Source organism: Drosophila erecta, unplaced genomic scaffold, assembly GCF_003286155.1.
Source record: "Drosophila erecta strain 14021-0224.00,06,07 unplaced genomic scaffold, DereRS2 tig00000092-arrow-pilon, whole genome shotgun sequence".
NCBI classification, from domain to species: Eukaryota; Metazoa; Arthropoda; class Insecta; order Diptera; family Drosophilidae; genus Drosophila; species Drosophila erecta.
This window is the reverse complement of record NW_020825207.1, coordinates 12,159,439-12,174,422: the sequence shown is the minus strand read 5'-3', so window position 1 is coordinate 12,174,422 and position 14,984 is coordinate 12,159,439. Positions and strand designations below refer to the sequence as shown.

Genomic DNA, 14,984 nt, shown 5'->3' with positions numbered 1-14,984 from the left:
CAGCTTGAGCCCGAACTCCAGCGGTGTCAACTGACGGCCCACCGATCGCATTGTCATCAGTGCACCGTAAAGATCTTTATCGCATTTTGAGTTGAGTACAAACGTTCTGGAGCACAGGGCGAGACCCGTCTGTCGGTTATCAGGTAGAAAACGGAAACGTTGCCCCGGCCAGGTTAATGCGGCTTATTGTTCTATGAACGCTGCCGGCACCATCGCTCTGTTTAAGTTTCGCACGCTGATAAAGAGGACCTCGCCCATAATGCGGCCAAAGCTCAGGTGAGTCGTGTCGCTGGTCTCTGCGTTAATTTGATGGCAAATAAACATTTATGTCGCTCCATATAGACAGACGCCCACAACGATTTATGCGATAGAAATCAAAGTGGTCTGAATACATACCATATTACTTTGTGACGAATTTTTAAACTCTCTCTAACAGAAATTAGCACCTTTTAATCTAATAATAGCCGCGGACTCGAACGCAGGCTAATCGCGAACTTGATTCAGCTGCGGGCTCATAATAAACTCGTATTAAAATTCAGAGATATAATGATTTCGATCAGCTCAAAGTCATTTACCGCCGCCCAACGCATGGCACTTCCGTTGTGTGCGTTTGTCTCAAATTTCGTATAACTTCACGGGCTAATGTTTTCTCAATTCACCTGAGAAGCCCATGCAGTTCGAGAGCTCAAGAGGAGCGAGACAATCGAGGAAACCCACACACGGAGGCTCCACTGTTTTCCCCGCTCAGTTTACGCGCAATTAGCGCTTTGTTGTTGCTTCTCCAACCTCTTCTAATTTTATATAACTCATCATTTTCACAGCGGGCAGCTCTGGATGTTCGCGTTCAACTTACGGCGACAATGAAATAGGCAAAGGAAAAGACTTTTTTATTTACATTTCATTTTCGAACGCCCACAATAATAACGAAAGCGGAGGGAAGACAAAAAAAAGATTGCTCATAATTAATGTTTATATAATTTTTTTTACTGCTTTACATGCGGCTCATTAGCCGCCTGGCTTAGGCTTTGGAATCCACACACTCGGTTTCTGTTCTTCTTGGCTTGACATGGCAAGTTCGTTGCCTAAGTCTTTTGTTTCGCCAACCGTGGGCGACCGCTTGATGCGGGACAAAAAATGTATATATCTCTATGTATATATATATATATAAAGCCAAGGAAAAGAGATAAAATAAGAGACATTTGTGCTACTTACTTGCTGCTGCTGCTGTTGCTGTTGCTCCACAACCAGTTGCCAAATTTGGCAATGGGAGCGCAACGACAGCTGCCTACTGCCCACTTACTTTTTGTGCTCAAAGTGTGTCGCTGTCATCTGACGATCCAATGAGCTAATGTTTTTGGGCCCCCACATCTCCACCAGCAGACAAGGGAAAGAGATGATGATGCTCTGCTGACTAAGAATGTATGTTATGATCTTAGGGTTTCGCTGCTTTTTCTAGCAGTGCATGCATATCTTATACAGCCATTCACTTAGCATACTCCTCCGCAGCATCCGAGCAATTTCTTGCCATACAACTTTGGTCTGTCTGGCATTTGCATTCGTGTGTGGGCAGCTAGCTGTTGGTGTGGGCTAGACCAAGATCTCCGGCGGTATCTATCAGCCAACTGATGTCGCATAATATATTTAATTTAGTTTATTTCGAGCTAAATTTCATGCCATGTCGGCTTTCTTCTCCTTCAATATTTTCCCCAACATTTTTATTGAGTTTTGATATCGCGCCAGCAGCGATTTCCATTTTATTGGCTTGCTGTCTCTGAAGACTGTGTGTTTTGGCTCGACTTGTCACGGCTTTCCAAATGTCGCAATTAACAGTCGATTTAGCATTATGCACATGCGTTGGCGGCCTTCTCGTGTCTCAACTGGCTCTCTGAGGTTTGCGTGGGCTGTGAACTTGGTTTCTGAGGTACGTTGTTGTCTCGGATGCGAAGTTTTTCGGGGGAATGCCGAGGAAAGTTACAAAAGAGCCCCAGGTTTTGGGTGGCACGTATCTCTATGGACATGGTATTTACACCTATTCATATTTTTTGTTGAATTAAGTTTCGCTTGCACTCAATTACAAAGCGGCATGCTTGTCTGTTATAAATAAATCACTGACTTTAATTGGCTGCTCAATTCTTGGTGCTTTCCTTTGAAGGAATATGAATTTGAGCTTAATGATTTATTCCCCTCCTTTCTGATAATATGATGTTTCAGTTTATTATATGGCATGCCGAACGTTAAAAATATAAAAATGCTCTTATAAGCATTAAGTAAATGAAGCACCGGCAAGTGAAATGAGCTGCAGGAGCGAACGGACCAGAGCCCAAACAATGTCCATAAATTTTGAGCTCAAATTGCTTTTAGTTGTTCGCAGCGGCTGCCGTCGGCCATATTCATATGCAAATGGCATACAAAACAAAAAAAAAAAAGAAAAAACAGGCATACTCGGATTTAAAGACATTTTGGGCCAGAACGGGGCAACAAAAATCCAATTTCATTTAAATTAAACACAGCCTGCTCCAAGTTCATTCATGTTCATGTTCAGACGGAGGCTGCGAGGCCATAAAGTGCAAGATTTGGTAAATAAAATAAAAATGCAAGCCGACAAAACCCGGCTTAAGCCATTCCGAATGGTTTGTTTACCTTGCCCCAGGGGAAATCGCTTCGCTTCGTATCGGATCGGATGGGATCGGATTAGCCAACTGTTCGTCCCCGACGGATTACCCATATTATTTTATTGTTTAGCATTTTGTTTTATTTCACATATTGGCCTCATCTGGCTGAACAAAAGAATCAACTTGCAGCCACTGCTGTCACTTATTGGTTACTTTGTCCGCGATTTGGTTAATTGTTCGAGTCTCGGCACTTTGCCGACCAGCTACCAGCTGCCCACGTGTATGTGTTCAATTAAAAAGTAATTTGCCCAGCACAGGCAGCTCGACAAACAAAGGCTGAAACGGCAAAAACAGCCAAAACCAGAGACGACAGCCAACCAACCAACCAACCAAACAGCCAGCCACCCACACGTTTCCGTTGACTTGTCGTCGGCCCACTCTTAAAAAATAATACTCACTAATTTTTCTCGGATTTGTTGCTTTTGTTAGCGCCCCTCCATTTTTTTGTCGCTTACAACTGAAACAAGTTTGTCAGACCTGTGATTTGCAGTTCGCTTTGACAATATTACCAGCTATTTGAAAATACCAGCGAGCTAACATTAAGACAGATGTTGCTGGAAGAGAACATTTTTTTAGGCCTTGGTGCTTAAACTATTTTTAAACTATTATTTTGCTTTCTAGTAAAATAATAATAAATTTGATTTCTTTGATGTTTTGTTAGCTTTCATGTACACAGAATTTTAGCCCAGGTTGAGCAAATAATATTATATATTGGTGTATATGCAAGCCTCAATTTATAATTATCAGCTCAGATTAAAAGCCGACAGCTTTTGCCACCGCATGAAACGAATGTCAAATAAACTGAAATGAAAAGACTGATAAAGCTTTGAGTGCAATTATTCGAGTATTGACTCAAAAATACGAATGGAAATTTAATATTTGAGATCCTCGTTCGAATGCCAACAGCATCCGTTTCCGTCTTAATAGAGAGACGCTGGACTCTTTAGTCATTTAGGGACTGGTTTTTGGGTCCTTGAAAGGGGAATGGGATTTGGGACCACGATACCAGGACACCAGGATAGGCATCACAATTAAATCCCTTTTGCGGCCTTCTCCACACAATTTGAGTTTTCTGTTTCCTGTCCTTTTGTGTCTACTCATTTTTACCTTTTTTGGCATGCTAAATACCAGGCAGACCACAATTGTTGATGCTGGTGTGGCTACTTCAGTTTCGAAAGCAGCTGTTTCGGTTTTCCAATTTTATTTCTTTCATTTTTCAGACCTCACGTCTGTGGCTGCCACTTTTGCGTGACATTTTGACCTTTGGCTGGCTTTTGCAGCAACTTTTACTATTTTCATGCTAGGCATAAATTTCATTTGCCACACACATACACACTCATTCAGTGTGTGCCTCATTTCGATGCGCTTTCAACACTCGAACAATGCCCCAGCAGGTTGATATTCAATATGCCCCAAACCAAGCCGAAATAAAATAGGAAAGAAATAAAATAAAATAATAAAAAAAGGCAAATTACTAATTTCGCCTTTGGCCTAAGCAACATGTTGCAGTCATTATGATTAGCTACATGTTGCCCAATTTGCTGGCCGCAACAGTTGCTGCTGTTTTTTTGCTCGCTCGTTTGCGGTTAAGGAGTCTTAAAAAATAAAATATATTACGAATAAATAATTAGGCAACACAATTGCAGCTGTCGCCAAATTGCGCTCCACACTTTGCTACACAGGAAAAAATATAGCTTGCTCTACGATGCATTTTCCACAACAAAACTTAATAAAAGCTATTGATTATTATTTTTTGGTATTAACATTTAGCTGTATAATTACCTACGAAGCTCTAAGAGCAACTACCATTCGTTATCTACCTACCTACAATTACTTTTAATCTTTTTTTTCGGTTTTTTTTTCCCATCTATGGCCAAAGAAGGCGAGTTAACGAAAAACGCGTTTTTAATTGTTCAGTGGCTTATCGCATGTTTTGGCCTTTTTGGGAGCTGAAAAATGTTTGGCAATGGTGAGAGGAATAAATACAAGAAACAAAATAATAACATTGCTGGTGTGCCAGTTAAGCCTCAAATTATGTGCAAAATAAATAAGAATCGTTTTTTGTTACGATCCGCGGCCGGCCAGCAAACGACTGAGATTTCCAATCAGCTTCGAAGTTTGCGGCAAGTTTTCAGCGTCAGCTGCACTCACACCCATTTCGCGGCATCATTATCATATGGCTGTATCTCTCGATCTTCATGCAGCATCATCAGGCAGCTCAGGCGTTCCGTTCCACAGAAAACGTTGCAATGCCGTTACCAACGCAATCCATTTCCAACCATTTGGCCGTGCTTACACCCATATACCATGCCATATACCATACAGCATACACATTATACCATCCCATGTGTATACCAGAGGGTTTATTTCCGTTGACGTGCCTTAATTTCAGTCAGTTTGGGTCTGGCTCTTGCCGCATTTCAGTTGTTCCTGGTGCTCGGCTCTCTGTTTTGGGCTCCGATGATGATAATGGCCATGTTGATGACTATGGCGCTATGAACCGAGCGCCTACACAGCGAGCAGCGCTGATTTCGAGCTCGCAGTCGAGCGGGTTTCTCAGCTAGGATGGCTTGGCACTAAATTAAGGCAAAATGTTGCTAACCAAAAACTGGATTCTTCTCTAATGTGCTGATGTTTATTCTGCTTAGCCCAATCAAAGCAAATATAATACAAATGAAATCAGTTGCAAGCTAGCCCGATTGATTCTTAGAGTGCATTTCGAATTCGCCTACAGCCCGCAGGCGATGCGGATGTGTGGGAGCTGACAGCTCTGGGTCCAAATGAACAATCAGCCCGAACTGGCGTCTCCAGTCTGCACACATGGAGGTGATGGCGCCGGAGGGGCTCAACTGGTTGAGGCGGCTTGATTAGCGAGTCCGTGCTAAGTCTGAAGCTAAACAGACGGCAAGTTGGCCCGTGGATCTCGGCAGACGGATATGGGATGTGTTTTGATTCGAGGCAGTGTCCAATGCTCCTGCTGAGTCACTGGCGACAGGTCAGCGATGGGATCTCCGGGTTCCACGATCATCGGAGGGAGGTGGGCGGCGTGGGGCGTGGCATTTTATGCATAATTAGCCACACTGAGGACGGGTAGGAAACCAACAGAATCTGGCTGGGGGACAGCGGAAATTAAAGGCACTCAAACGTTTCGAATCGTTGACCAGTTAGCGTGACAGAGGTGGAGTTGTGCTGAGCTGCATTTTAAAATATTTTTATTGTTGAGGATGTTGCCGGTGTATACGCAATGGTCAACACAACACTTGACTTGCTGTCGCTGCACAGAAAGAAATGCTTATGTACTATTTATGACAAACAAACAAGTTAGGTTTAAGAACAGCCAAGATAATATATATTCAATTATATCACCCTTTGTCACCCATTTGAGGACAAGTAATTCCCATTTACTTTCACATTACGAGAAATATCCTGATTATTGTTCTCGGTGTGTAATTGAAACAGCAAAACTCGGATTTATGTTGACCACGTACATATGCAAAGCGCATTCTAATGGAACCGGCGAGCCAATGTTTCCTCTGGTTATGTTTGGCCATTGTGGTACAAAGTTACGCTCTGATTTTTGAGCCTCCACCTGTTATTGTTTGCCCTGGGCTTTGCACGGTTCCCTGATGATCCAATGGTGATGCCCTGCGGTGCGTTGGCAATTGTTGGCCAGAAACGGAAACGCCGCCTTTTGTTGAGCGGAAATGCAAAATGATATTGTTCGCCGGGCGGCGGCGAGAACCCTACTTGATATGATTGACTTTGAATGGTATGGCATGGTATCGGGTTGCAGTCTGTTGCACTGCAGCTCTAGACTATCAATTACCACCCAGTTGCAGTCGCAGATGTCATTGGAAAGTGCCATCTAGATCCCAACGCCCAAACAAAATGCCAGGTCGCCCACTTGGCAGCCCTCAGTCTCCGACTTGCGCTGTATGTGTGGGCATCAGCCAAGAAATGCAACTCCGACCAAGCAATTATGCAAAGCATTTATGTACATGTACACAGTTCGTTTAAGTTAGATGTTCAAGTAGCACATAGGAACCCCTATTCAGCCCGTGATGAATCCACGGGCTGATCGCAGCGGAGACAGGCTGCGCAGGTTGCAAGCCACGCGGAGATTGGGCAGATTCTGAGGATTGCGGCAGAAGCGATCCCAGCCCTTCCAGTATTTGAAGCCCTCCCGTTCCTGAATCATTCTGGCGCAGGCGATGTCGTCGCTTATGTCATCATTGGAGAAGTCTGCCAAAAAGGGAGGATTAGTGAACTTCTTATAGGAAGCAGGAACCAATTTTCCGAAATATAATGAAATTTAAGATACATACAGGGTAACCAAATGAAAATTGATTGATTGAAAATGTGCAATTGCTTCCATCTGTTTACATAATGAATTATTATTGTGCTATAATGTAATCTTACCTTCACATTTCATGTTGCACTGCCCTCCTTTTCGTCCTTCGGTGCAATAATCCCGGTTGTTGATTTGGAAGAGGCCATAGTTCTTGCTTTCGTTTCCCTTTTTCGTTACTTTTGTGGTGTCCAGGTAACTTTCGTGTTCTACCAGACAGATCCCTGACAAAAATCGTACTTAATTCAATCGGTTTCATCTTGGAAATCACTTACAGTTCGAAATGAAAGTCTTGTCGAAGTTGTAGTTCTCCACTAGAACTCTTGTTAGCTCGCAGCGCTGGTATTTTTTGGATTCTACTTCCTCAATTCCCAGCTGCAGTAGGATCAGCACTGGTACTATCCACAAGATAGAAGTTTTCATGTTTAACAGATCTACAAGGAGAAGGCAACATCGATTTTACTGTAGTTTTCAGTGTAGTTGACTGCGTTTTATGTATGATCCTCATTATTTATGGACATACTTAACTCCTCACCCAAGCAGTTCAAAGAGTTCTGCTGTTCGTATAAATTTATTGTTTTTATATATGCCCTTGCCCATTCCAAAGCTATATGTAGCTGATTTCGGTTTGATTATTTAAGAATCTTTGAAAGTGTTGAAAAAGCAATGGCCAGTTGGCATTCTTAGTGCAGATGTTTTCACATGGCATTTCTTCTATTTAACACCAATCATTATGTCTAATAAAGAGCGCTCACAAATTACCATTATACACGCATTTGCTTACTCACACGCGATTTCAAAGCCTTAATTTTTTTGTATCTTTATAATTTTTATCGGTGTGTACACAAAAATTTCAGCCATTCTATCTGAAGATATGTCTATTACGTTTGTTTACGTAAAAGAGATTTATAAAGTTAATACGTATTTAGTTATCAAAAGATTTACATCACTTGTTGTCAATTTTCATGGAAATCATATTTATATTATAATTTGTGGCTTAATATATGAATATTACCTGTTTTCTTTTTAATTAACAACAATTTTGCCATAAATTAGTATTTTTTAATGGACTTTTCTGTTTCAGTAGAATTGCCATGCTGATTACGTGTAAGTCAAGTCATTAAAGTAAGGGAAATTATGACATTTGTATGTAAATAATTAAAAGTATGATTTATTCACAACAGTTAAGCTTGTCAAGGTTACAGAGAACCCGAAAAAACTCGAAATAAATTCAACGAAGTTTTAAGTCCTCCTTCATATAGAAAACCCACTGTAACCACGTTTCACTTTTTATTGAGATTTTCATGCATGCAAATGTAATAATGAGTTTGAGTTACTTCCTCTGGCAAAACACTTTTACTTCAGCAAACAGTTTGTTTACTTTGTTTACCTAATTAAATCAGAACAACAGAGTTCTCGGCAGCAGGAAACGAGTTTGTGAGGGGAGCGCGAGTATCTGTATCTGTATCTGTATCTGCGTCGTCTTACCGCGTTTCGTTTTGGGATGGCGTGCTTTCAAACGCATGTGTCTGTATGATTTGCACACCCGATCGGATCCGATGAGAAGCTAGCCCGCCGGTGTGGCGCTGCTGACCCGAGAATAAGTACTGAACGCCCAAGTATTTCTCAGATACAATTGCGGCTCAGTTCGCTTTCGAGTCGCGGTAGTTCTCTCCCAAAATCGCCGATCGCAGAGCACCAAACCAACGAAATGAATTTGCGCGGCAGTCTGATACTGCTGATAAGGTGCTCGCTTGTCACGGTTGATATGCCTCCTGAACTCTCTGGCAAATCAAGTGATTTCGAAAGCATCGGAGAGGGTTTTGGGTGGGTCCGTATGTCAAAAACCCATCGCAATAATTATGAATGAAAGAGTTCATCAATCGAAGAAGCCTGAGTTCGATGATCCATACATATGCGTAATTTCCCTTTAAAAGATACTACAGCGTTTTATGAACGTGATCTAGCTAGCTACTATGTTTATTTTATGAGATTAAAAGGCAAACGAAACTTATTAACAAGTATTGTGAAGAACTTTTGAAGGTAAAAGGGACATCCACAGTTGATTTGTCTTTTATCAGTAAAAAAAATAGTATAAAATTTCCTTATTCCCTTAATACACATATAAATATGAATATTCTATTAATATTCGAATTTTGCCAAGGGTGATTGATTAAAACATTGGAAAAACACAATTTTGCGATTGCATCGTGCTGCCGCTGGTAGCGGGAATTCCTGGAAATGCTTTAATCACGCGATTCGGAAAATAAATACACCTTATTAAAAGGGATTGACTTAGGCTTTATGTGAAACTTTAGCAGCTATGAGTAGAGTTAGTTAAGGCTAAGAGCGAGTCGAAGGCAGTCCTAGCATCGCGAGACATCGGGCAGCGTGCGCCCACGACATTTGCTCATCCATCCGGGCCAGGCCTGAAATCCATGGCGGTTGAAGATCTGCATGGCACATCGTGAGTCATCCGAGATCTCATCATTGAGGAACTCTGCAGCGGACGGGAGGGGTGACCATAGTTATCCGCACATTATATATGTGGGTGTTTTGGGGAATGCGGACTCACCTTCGCATTTGATGTTGCAGATTCCTCCACGACGACCTTTGCGACACCAGTTTTTGCTGTTAATCTGCGAAATTGCGGATCAGCGCCGAGCGCTCTAAAACATGTATATTCGATAAGGAACTTGAGTTGACCCACCTGGAATAGTCCATAGCTGACGCTCTGGTTGGGCAGCTGCATGGATTTGGATGTACTGCGTCCACTCTCCGCTTCCACCAGGCAAACCCCTTTGGGGAATTTCAAATGGTCATTCATATGCCTCCTTATTCACTTAATTGAGATACATTTACTTACAGTTTGATAGATAACTGCGGGGAAAGTCATGACGCAACAGCTCCTTGGCCAATTGACAACGTGTCAGCAGCTTGGACTCGGTCTCCCACTGCGAAAGCAGGAGAAGATTGAGCACCAGGACGAGCGCACCACCTTTGGGCAAGTGACTGGCCATGCTGGGTTATGAGGGGCTTGGACTGATGGGGACCACTGCTAATCCTTTTGGGTTCGTGGGATTGTAGAGCGCTTCCCTCCGCGGCAACTGCGAGCACTGGGCACTTTGCTGCGGAATTATTTCTACGGCACTGGATGCGTAGCGCCCGAAATCTGGGTTTTTAAAGCCTCGCACGCAGTTTTTGTTTTCTTCTGGAAGTGGGAGGCGACATTCGGGAGCGGTCTGGTGACATGGAAAAATTGTGCGGGTTACTCATCAATAGGGATACTCGCCAGTTTCAATATAAACCATGTTTGTACAAATTTTGCTTGGCTGTCTCGAAATTTTCTTCCTGTTTGGGTGCTTAAAATATATGAGTTTATATTTTATAAGCAGGTAAGATTAGTAAAAAGCGGCCTAGTTTAGCTCTCAGTGCATTCAATAAATCGCTTTGATTGCGTTAAGCTGTAAATTGGCAAATTGTCTTGCAGAGATAACAATGGGAATCTTTAGCCCGAAACGCATCCACTGGATACTGGACACAGATGCACTGTGTGGGTGTTTGTGTGTCAGAGTGTCAGTGACAACTGCGGCTTGACCTAAAAACGCATGATCTGTTCATGTGCGAGGAGAGCAAGTGCATCCCGCCCAGCAGCCAGGCAGCCAAGCATCCAAGTGTTTTCGTTTTTCAATGCTCGTCCGACTAATTTCCATGAACATTTTTCCACTTACAGTCCCATTCTCATGCTCTTGCTGCTGGGCACTTTGGCAGCGGCCAATGACCTCAAGGATCTGCTAGAGGACAGCACCACCAGTTCCAGCAGCAGCACCACCACCACCACTACCACCACCACCAGCACCAGCACCACCCCCTCTCCACTTTCCTCGCCCACCACGCCCACCGCCTATGTAGTTTCAGCGGCGGCGGTTCCCGCCCTTGTTTCCTCGAGAGGCAAGTCCAAGTCCACATCCGGAAAGTATGTGAACAAGAGCTCGCCGAGGAAGCGCAAGGCGGAGCAGGTGTCCTCGCTGCCGCTGCCCGTGGACGATGCCCTCATGGAGTGGAAGTGCCCCAACATCACGGGCACCCGGAACGCGGAACTCGAGTGCGGATGCGACCTGCCCCACACACTTCGGTGCAACATTGATCTGCACGGCTTGATGGTAAGAGATTCTTTGCAATTTTCTATTTCTACAGTTAAATTGTATATGATTATCGCCGTAATGCCCATGAAACCCTTCTGTTCTTATTGTAAATTGTATCGATAGTACAGCAGGATTTCTTCTATTGTTCGTATTGGATTTAGTTAGCGTGCTATCTTGAAATTCTTAGTTGTATATTTACCTGTGATTTCAGATTCGAATGCACCTATCTTATCAGTATTTCTAATAATATTTTTGAACTATACTTGGATGTAACTAATTTAAAATCACGTATAGGCAGTGGAATCTTCAATTGACTCCGTGGCGCAACGGTAGCGCGTCTGACTCCAGATCAGAAGGTTGCGTGTTCAAATCACGTCGGGGTCAAAAAGTTGATCATTTTTTGTAGAAACACATAGCATAGGAATATGAATGAAAAGGCGGAAAGTCTGTGCAAAATATGATATTTTCAATACATTTCATTATAGATGCAAGCTTTAAATATTTTCAGAATGCATGTGAAATATATCACCTTTGACCCCGACGTGATTTGAACACGCAACCTTCTGATCTGGAGTCAGACGCGCTACCGTTGCGCCACGGAGTCTAGTTAGGCTTATTTTCTAAATATCGCTTAATAAATAACTATTCTTATAATATAAGTAATATACTAGTATTTATAGGGCACTGATAGGACACCCCCCTTTTTTAACCGTGTTTCTAACACCATTTCACCTTTTACAGCTGCTGGCGGACCGGCTACGTACCTCTCCCTACTCCATATCATTGCTGGACTGTTCCCTGCGCAACGTGACCTTCCTGAGCGACGCGAAAATCTTCGACAATGTGTCGCTTCACGGACTAGTAATCTCGTCCGGAGAGATCAAGCGGGTGCACAAGTCCGCCTTCCTGGGCATCCGAGGACCTCTGCAGGCACTCGGTCTGCCCGGAAATGCTTTGATGAGCGTGCCCTGGAACGCCTTGTCCACGCTGAGCGCCTTGGAGCGTTTGGATCTGGCCAATAACAAGATCAAGGCCCTGGGAACGGCGGACTTTGTGGGATTGACCAGCTTGGTGTATCTGGAGCTGAGCAACAACCAAATCTCAAGCATATCCCAACGCACGTTTGTAAATCTTCGAAAGCTGGAGGTGCTGAAGCTGGGCGGGAATCGATTGGGTGACTATGCCCAAAGCTTGAGGTCCCTGAGTCAGTGCCTCAGTCTGCGACAACTGGATTTGCAGGCCAATAACCTGAATGGACCACTGAGTGAGCAAACGCTACCCGGAATGAGGAACCTCGAGACCTTGAATCTTAATCGGAATCTGATCAAGAGCATCCAGAACAAGGCTTTGGCCAATTTCTCGAGACTGGTGAGCCTCTCGCTGCGTCACAACCAGATCGATGTGCTGCAGGATCACGCCTTCTTCGGGCTGGGTGCGCTGGACAGCTTGGATCTCAGCTACAACGGCATCGTGGCCATCTCCAGTGCCTCGCTGCAACATCTGTCCCGTCTGACCGTACTGGACCTTACCCATAACTTCCTGCGAGCACTGACCTCGGATTTGATAGCACCGCTACCATCTCTCAGGGAGTTGCGATTGGCGGGCAATGACATATCGATTGTGGCGAGAAACGCCATGGACGGAGCCAGGGAACTGGAGAGCCTACTGATGCAGGAGAATCCCCTGTCCTGTGACTGCAGCATTCGTCCCTTCGCCGAGTGGCTGCAGGAGTCGCAGCTCCATTCCAGTCTGAGTGCCTCCTGTGTGACGCCGCCGAGACTGGAGGGAGCTCCTCTTCTCCAGGTGCCCGTGGAGACGCTCAGCTGCGACATGGACAACGTGGAGAAGGATAACGCCAACATCATGCAGCACCTGGAAACGTTGGCCAAGCCGAATCAGACATCGCCTATCAAGGATTTGTCTGAAGAGGTCAGTATTATTATTTTGTACTCTTTACTTCATTGACTAACGAAATCACCACAGATTATTCTACATGAGCTGCACTTCTCGACGGACTATGGACTGATCCTTACATGGCTACTCAATCTGAGCAAAAAGGACTATATGTGCGATGCAATCTTTGTTTATAAGGAGGAACACATTAACGAAATTCTAATAGACAACTCACCGGTAATTAGTGTGGATAAGCCAAACACCAAGAATCTTTTCTGATTCCATAATATGATTCCTTGCAGATCCATTGCGAGAGTAAAGTGGTCAATGGCCAGAACACAGTCAGCGTCATAGTGCCGGACAGTTCCTCCCTGGAAATAGGCGAGAGGTGAGTTGTTCGCCGACCAATAACCATATGAAATGACTAATGCTGTGCATGTTCCGTGTAGCTATCGCTTTTGTTTGGTCATGATCCAGGAGAACAAGCCAGAGGCGGAACTAAACATCGGCTGCTCCAATATCACCCAGCTCGAGAGGAGCAGTCCAGGCGCCGTTCCCGTATCCCGACAGTACCAGCGACGTCCCTACTACACCGCCAATGAGCTTAAGCCCGAGGTGGTGCACGAAGCTGGCGAGGATTACCAGGTGAATCAACGCCGCTTCAATTCGGTGTTAGGAAGTCAACCGCAACAAACGCAGCAATCGACTTTGCTGCACAGCTACACAGTCATTGATTCCCTGAATAAGAGCTTCTTGCCCGGATTGGGTCTTGGCGTGCTGGTCACCTCCGTGCTGGTCCTGATCTGGGGAGCCACGCGAATCCGTCAGAATGGCGGAAGCAATGGAGGCAATGGCAGGAACAGCGATAGCATCGACAGCAACAGCAGCAGCATGCACAACAATAACAATAACAGCAGACCGGGCACTCCGACGGCCACCACCTGTTACGCCGCCTCCGATCACATAGCCCGCCTGGCGGATGCGGAAAATGGGACGCGCTACCTCAAGCTCCAGGCCACGACGAGCCTGTGAGGCGGCACGAATCCAGATGCAGCAGGATGTTGCTCCTGCCCACTCAATAAACCATGTGATAGTACAGTACCGACTGTACCGACTCTTGAGTAGTTGTAAACGATATATGTTATATTTACGTAGACCTAAGCTACACTGCACTAATCCCAATAGTTGGCCCACACTAACCCACTTGTGCCATAAGCTAATCGATACGCATCCCTAAATTCCCATATATCTATGGAATAGTTACAGTTGCGACCAAATGAATAGTTAAAGTAAAGTGAAATCCGTATTGAAATATATTTAAAAGATGTTAAATTAGGTAAATCTAGAATTTTAATAAATATATTGATTCTTATTGTGAATCGGTTGTCTACTTTTGACCTCTACTGTAACTAACTCCGCAATCGACGACCCTTTACGTCTCATCCAGAACTAGTGTTAACTTAGTGTTACGCCTCCTTTATGTTAGCAATGAAACTCGTAAGTCATGGCCCTTTACAATTAGGGCTTTAATAATTTATTAACAAATTCAAAGCACACAGTAGGAAAGAAAAACATAACATCAAGTAAATAAACGTGAAATGAGAAATGAAAGCCAATTGCAATGGAATTGGATTGGGGTTTCTAAGGTCAGTTGGGCAATTTTTGAGGCTTCTATTTTTGGGCAGGTTACAGCCAAAAGGCCGAATAATGCTAAGTGGGCTATTAACCCCACAACCGTGACGTCATGTATGGCACGAACTTCCATATGCGTGGTGGAGAGAACCGCCGTCAGCGGAATTAGTTAATTCCCATTCAAATGAGCTCATAGCTGGCCACATCCCACATCCCACACCCATGGCCATGGTTCTTGGGGGAGTACAACTCCACCGGGCGCATGCATACAGGGTTCTCTGCATGGCTCCTTAT

General features: G+C 44.2%; 3 protein-coding genes and 2 non-coding genes across 6 annotated transcripts; 2 read left to right on the top strand and 3 right to left on the bottom strand.

The window, feature by feature from the left end:
• Positions 1–33: 33 nt before the first annotated feature.
• Positions 34–14,669, top strand: LOC6547788 (slit homolog 3 protein). Its single transcript, XM_001974907.3, has 6 exons — positions 34–276; positions 10,754–11,183; positions 11,907–13,094; positions 13,149–13,295; positions 13,361–13,446; positions 13,508–14,669. The coding sequence occupies exons 1-6, from the start codon at positions 194–196 to the stop codon at positions 14,088–14,090; spliced, it is 2,517 nt and encodes an 838-aa protein (XP_001974943.2). The 5' UTR covers positions 34–193; the 3' UTR covers positions 14,091–14,669.
• On the bottom strand, positions 6,647–8,635 carry LOC6547786 (lysozyme c-1). The gene is made up of 4 exons (XM_001974905.3): positions 8,509–8,635; positions 7,296–7,454; positions 7,092–7,244; positions 6,647–6,914 (listed from the first exon to the last, which is right to left on the bottom strand). Exons 1-4 carry the CDS (start codon positions 8,543–8,545, stop codon positions 6,724–6,726), a joined length of 540 nt encoding a protein of 179 aa, XP_001974941.1. The 5' UTR covers positions 8,546–8,635; the 3' UTR covers positions 6,647–6,723.
• LOC6547787 (lysozyme) lies at positions 9,301–13,351 on the bottom strand. 2 transcript variants are annotated; one of them, XM_026980843.1, is made up of 5 exons: positions 13,294–13,351; positions 9,887–10,262; positions 9,731–9,819; positions 9,596–9,659; positions 9,301–9,520 (listed from the first exon to the last, which is right to left on the bottom strand). In XM_026980843.1, exons 2-5 carry the CDS (start codon positions 10,038–10,040, stop codon positions 9,387–9,389), a joined length of 441 nt encoding a protein of 146 aa, XP_026836644.1. In that variant the 5' UTR covers positions 10,041–10,262; positions 13,294–13,351; the 3' UTR covers positions 9,301–9,386. The 2 variants fall into 2 exon arrangements, with proteins under 2 accessions (XP_026836644.1, XP_001974942.1); XM_001974906.3 differs by lacking the exon at positions 13,294–13,351 and having other exon boundaries at positions 9,887–10,284.
• Trnaw-cca lies at positions 11,478–11,549 on the top strand. The gene has a single exon. It is a non-coding gene; the product is annotated as a tRNA-Trp (tRNA).
• Trnaw-cca lies at positions 11,698–11,769 on the bottom strand. Its single transcript has one exon. It is a non-coding gene; the product is annotated as a tRNA-Trp (tRNA).
• Positions 14,670–14,984: the final 315 nt, after the last annotated feature.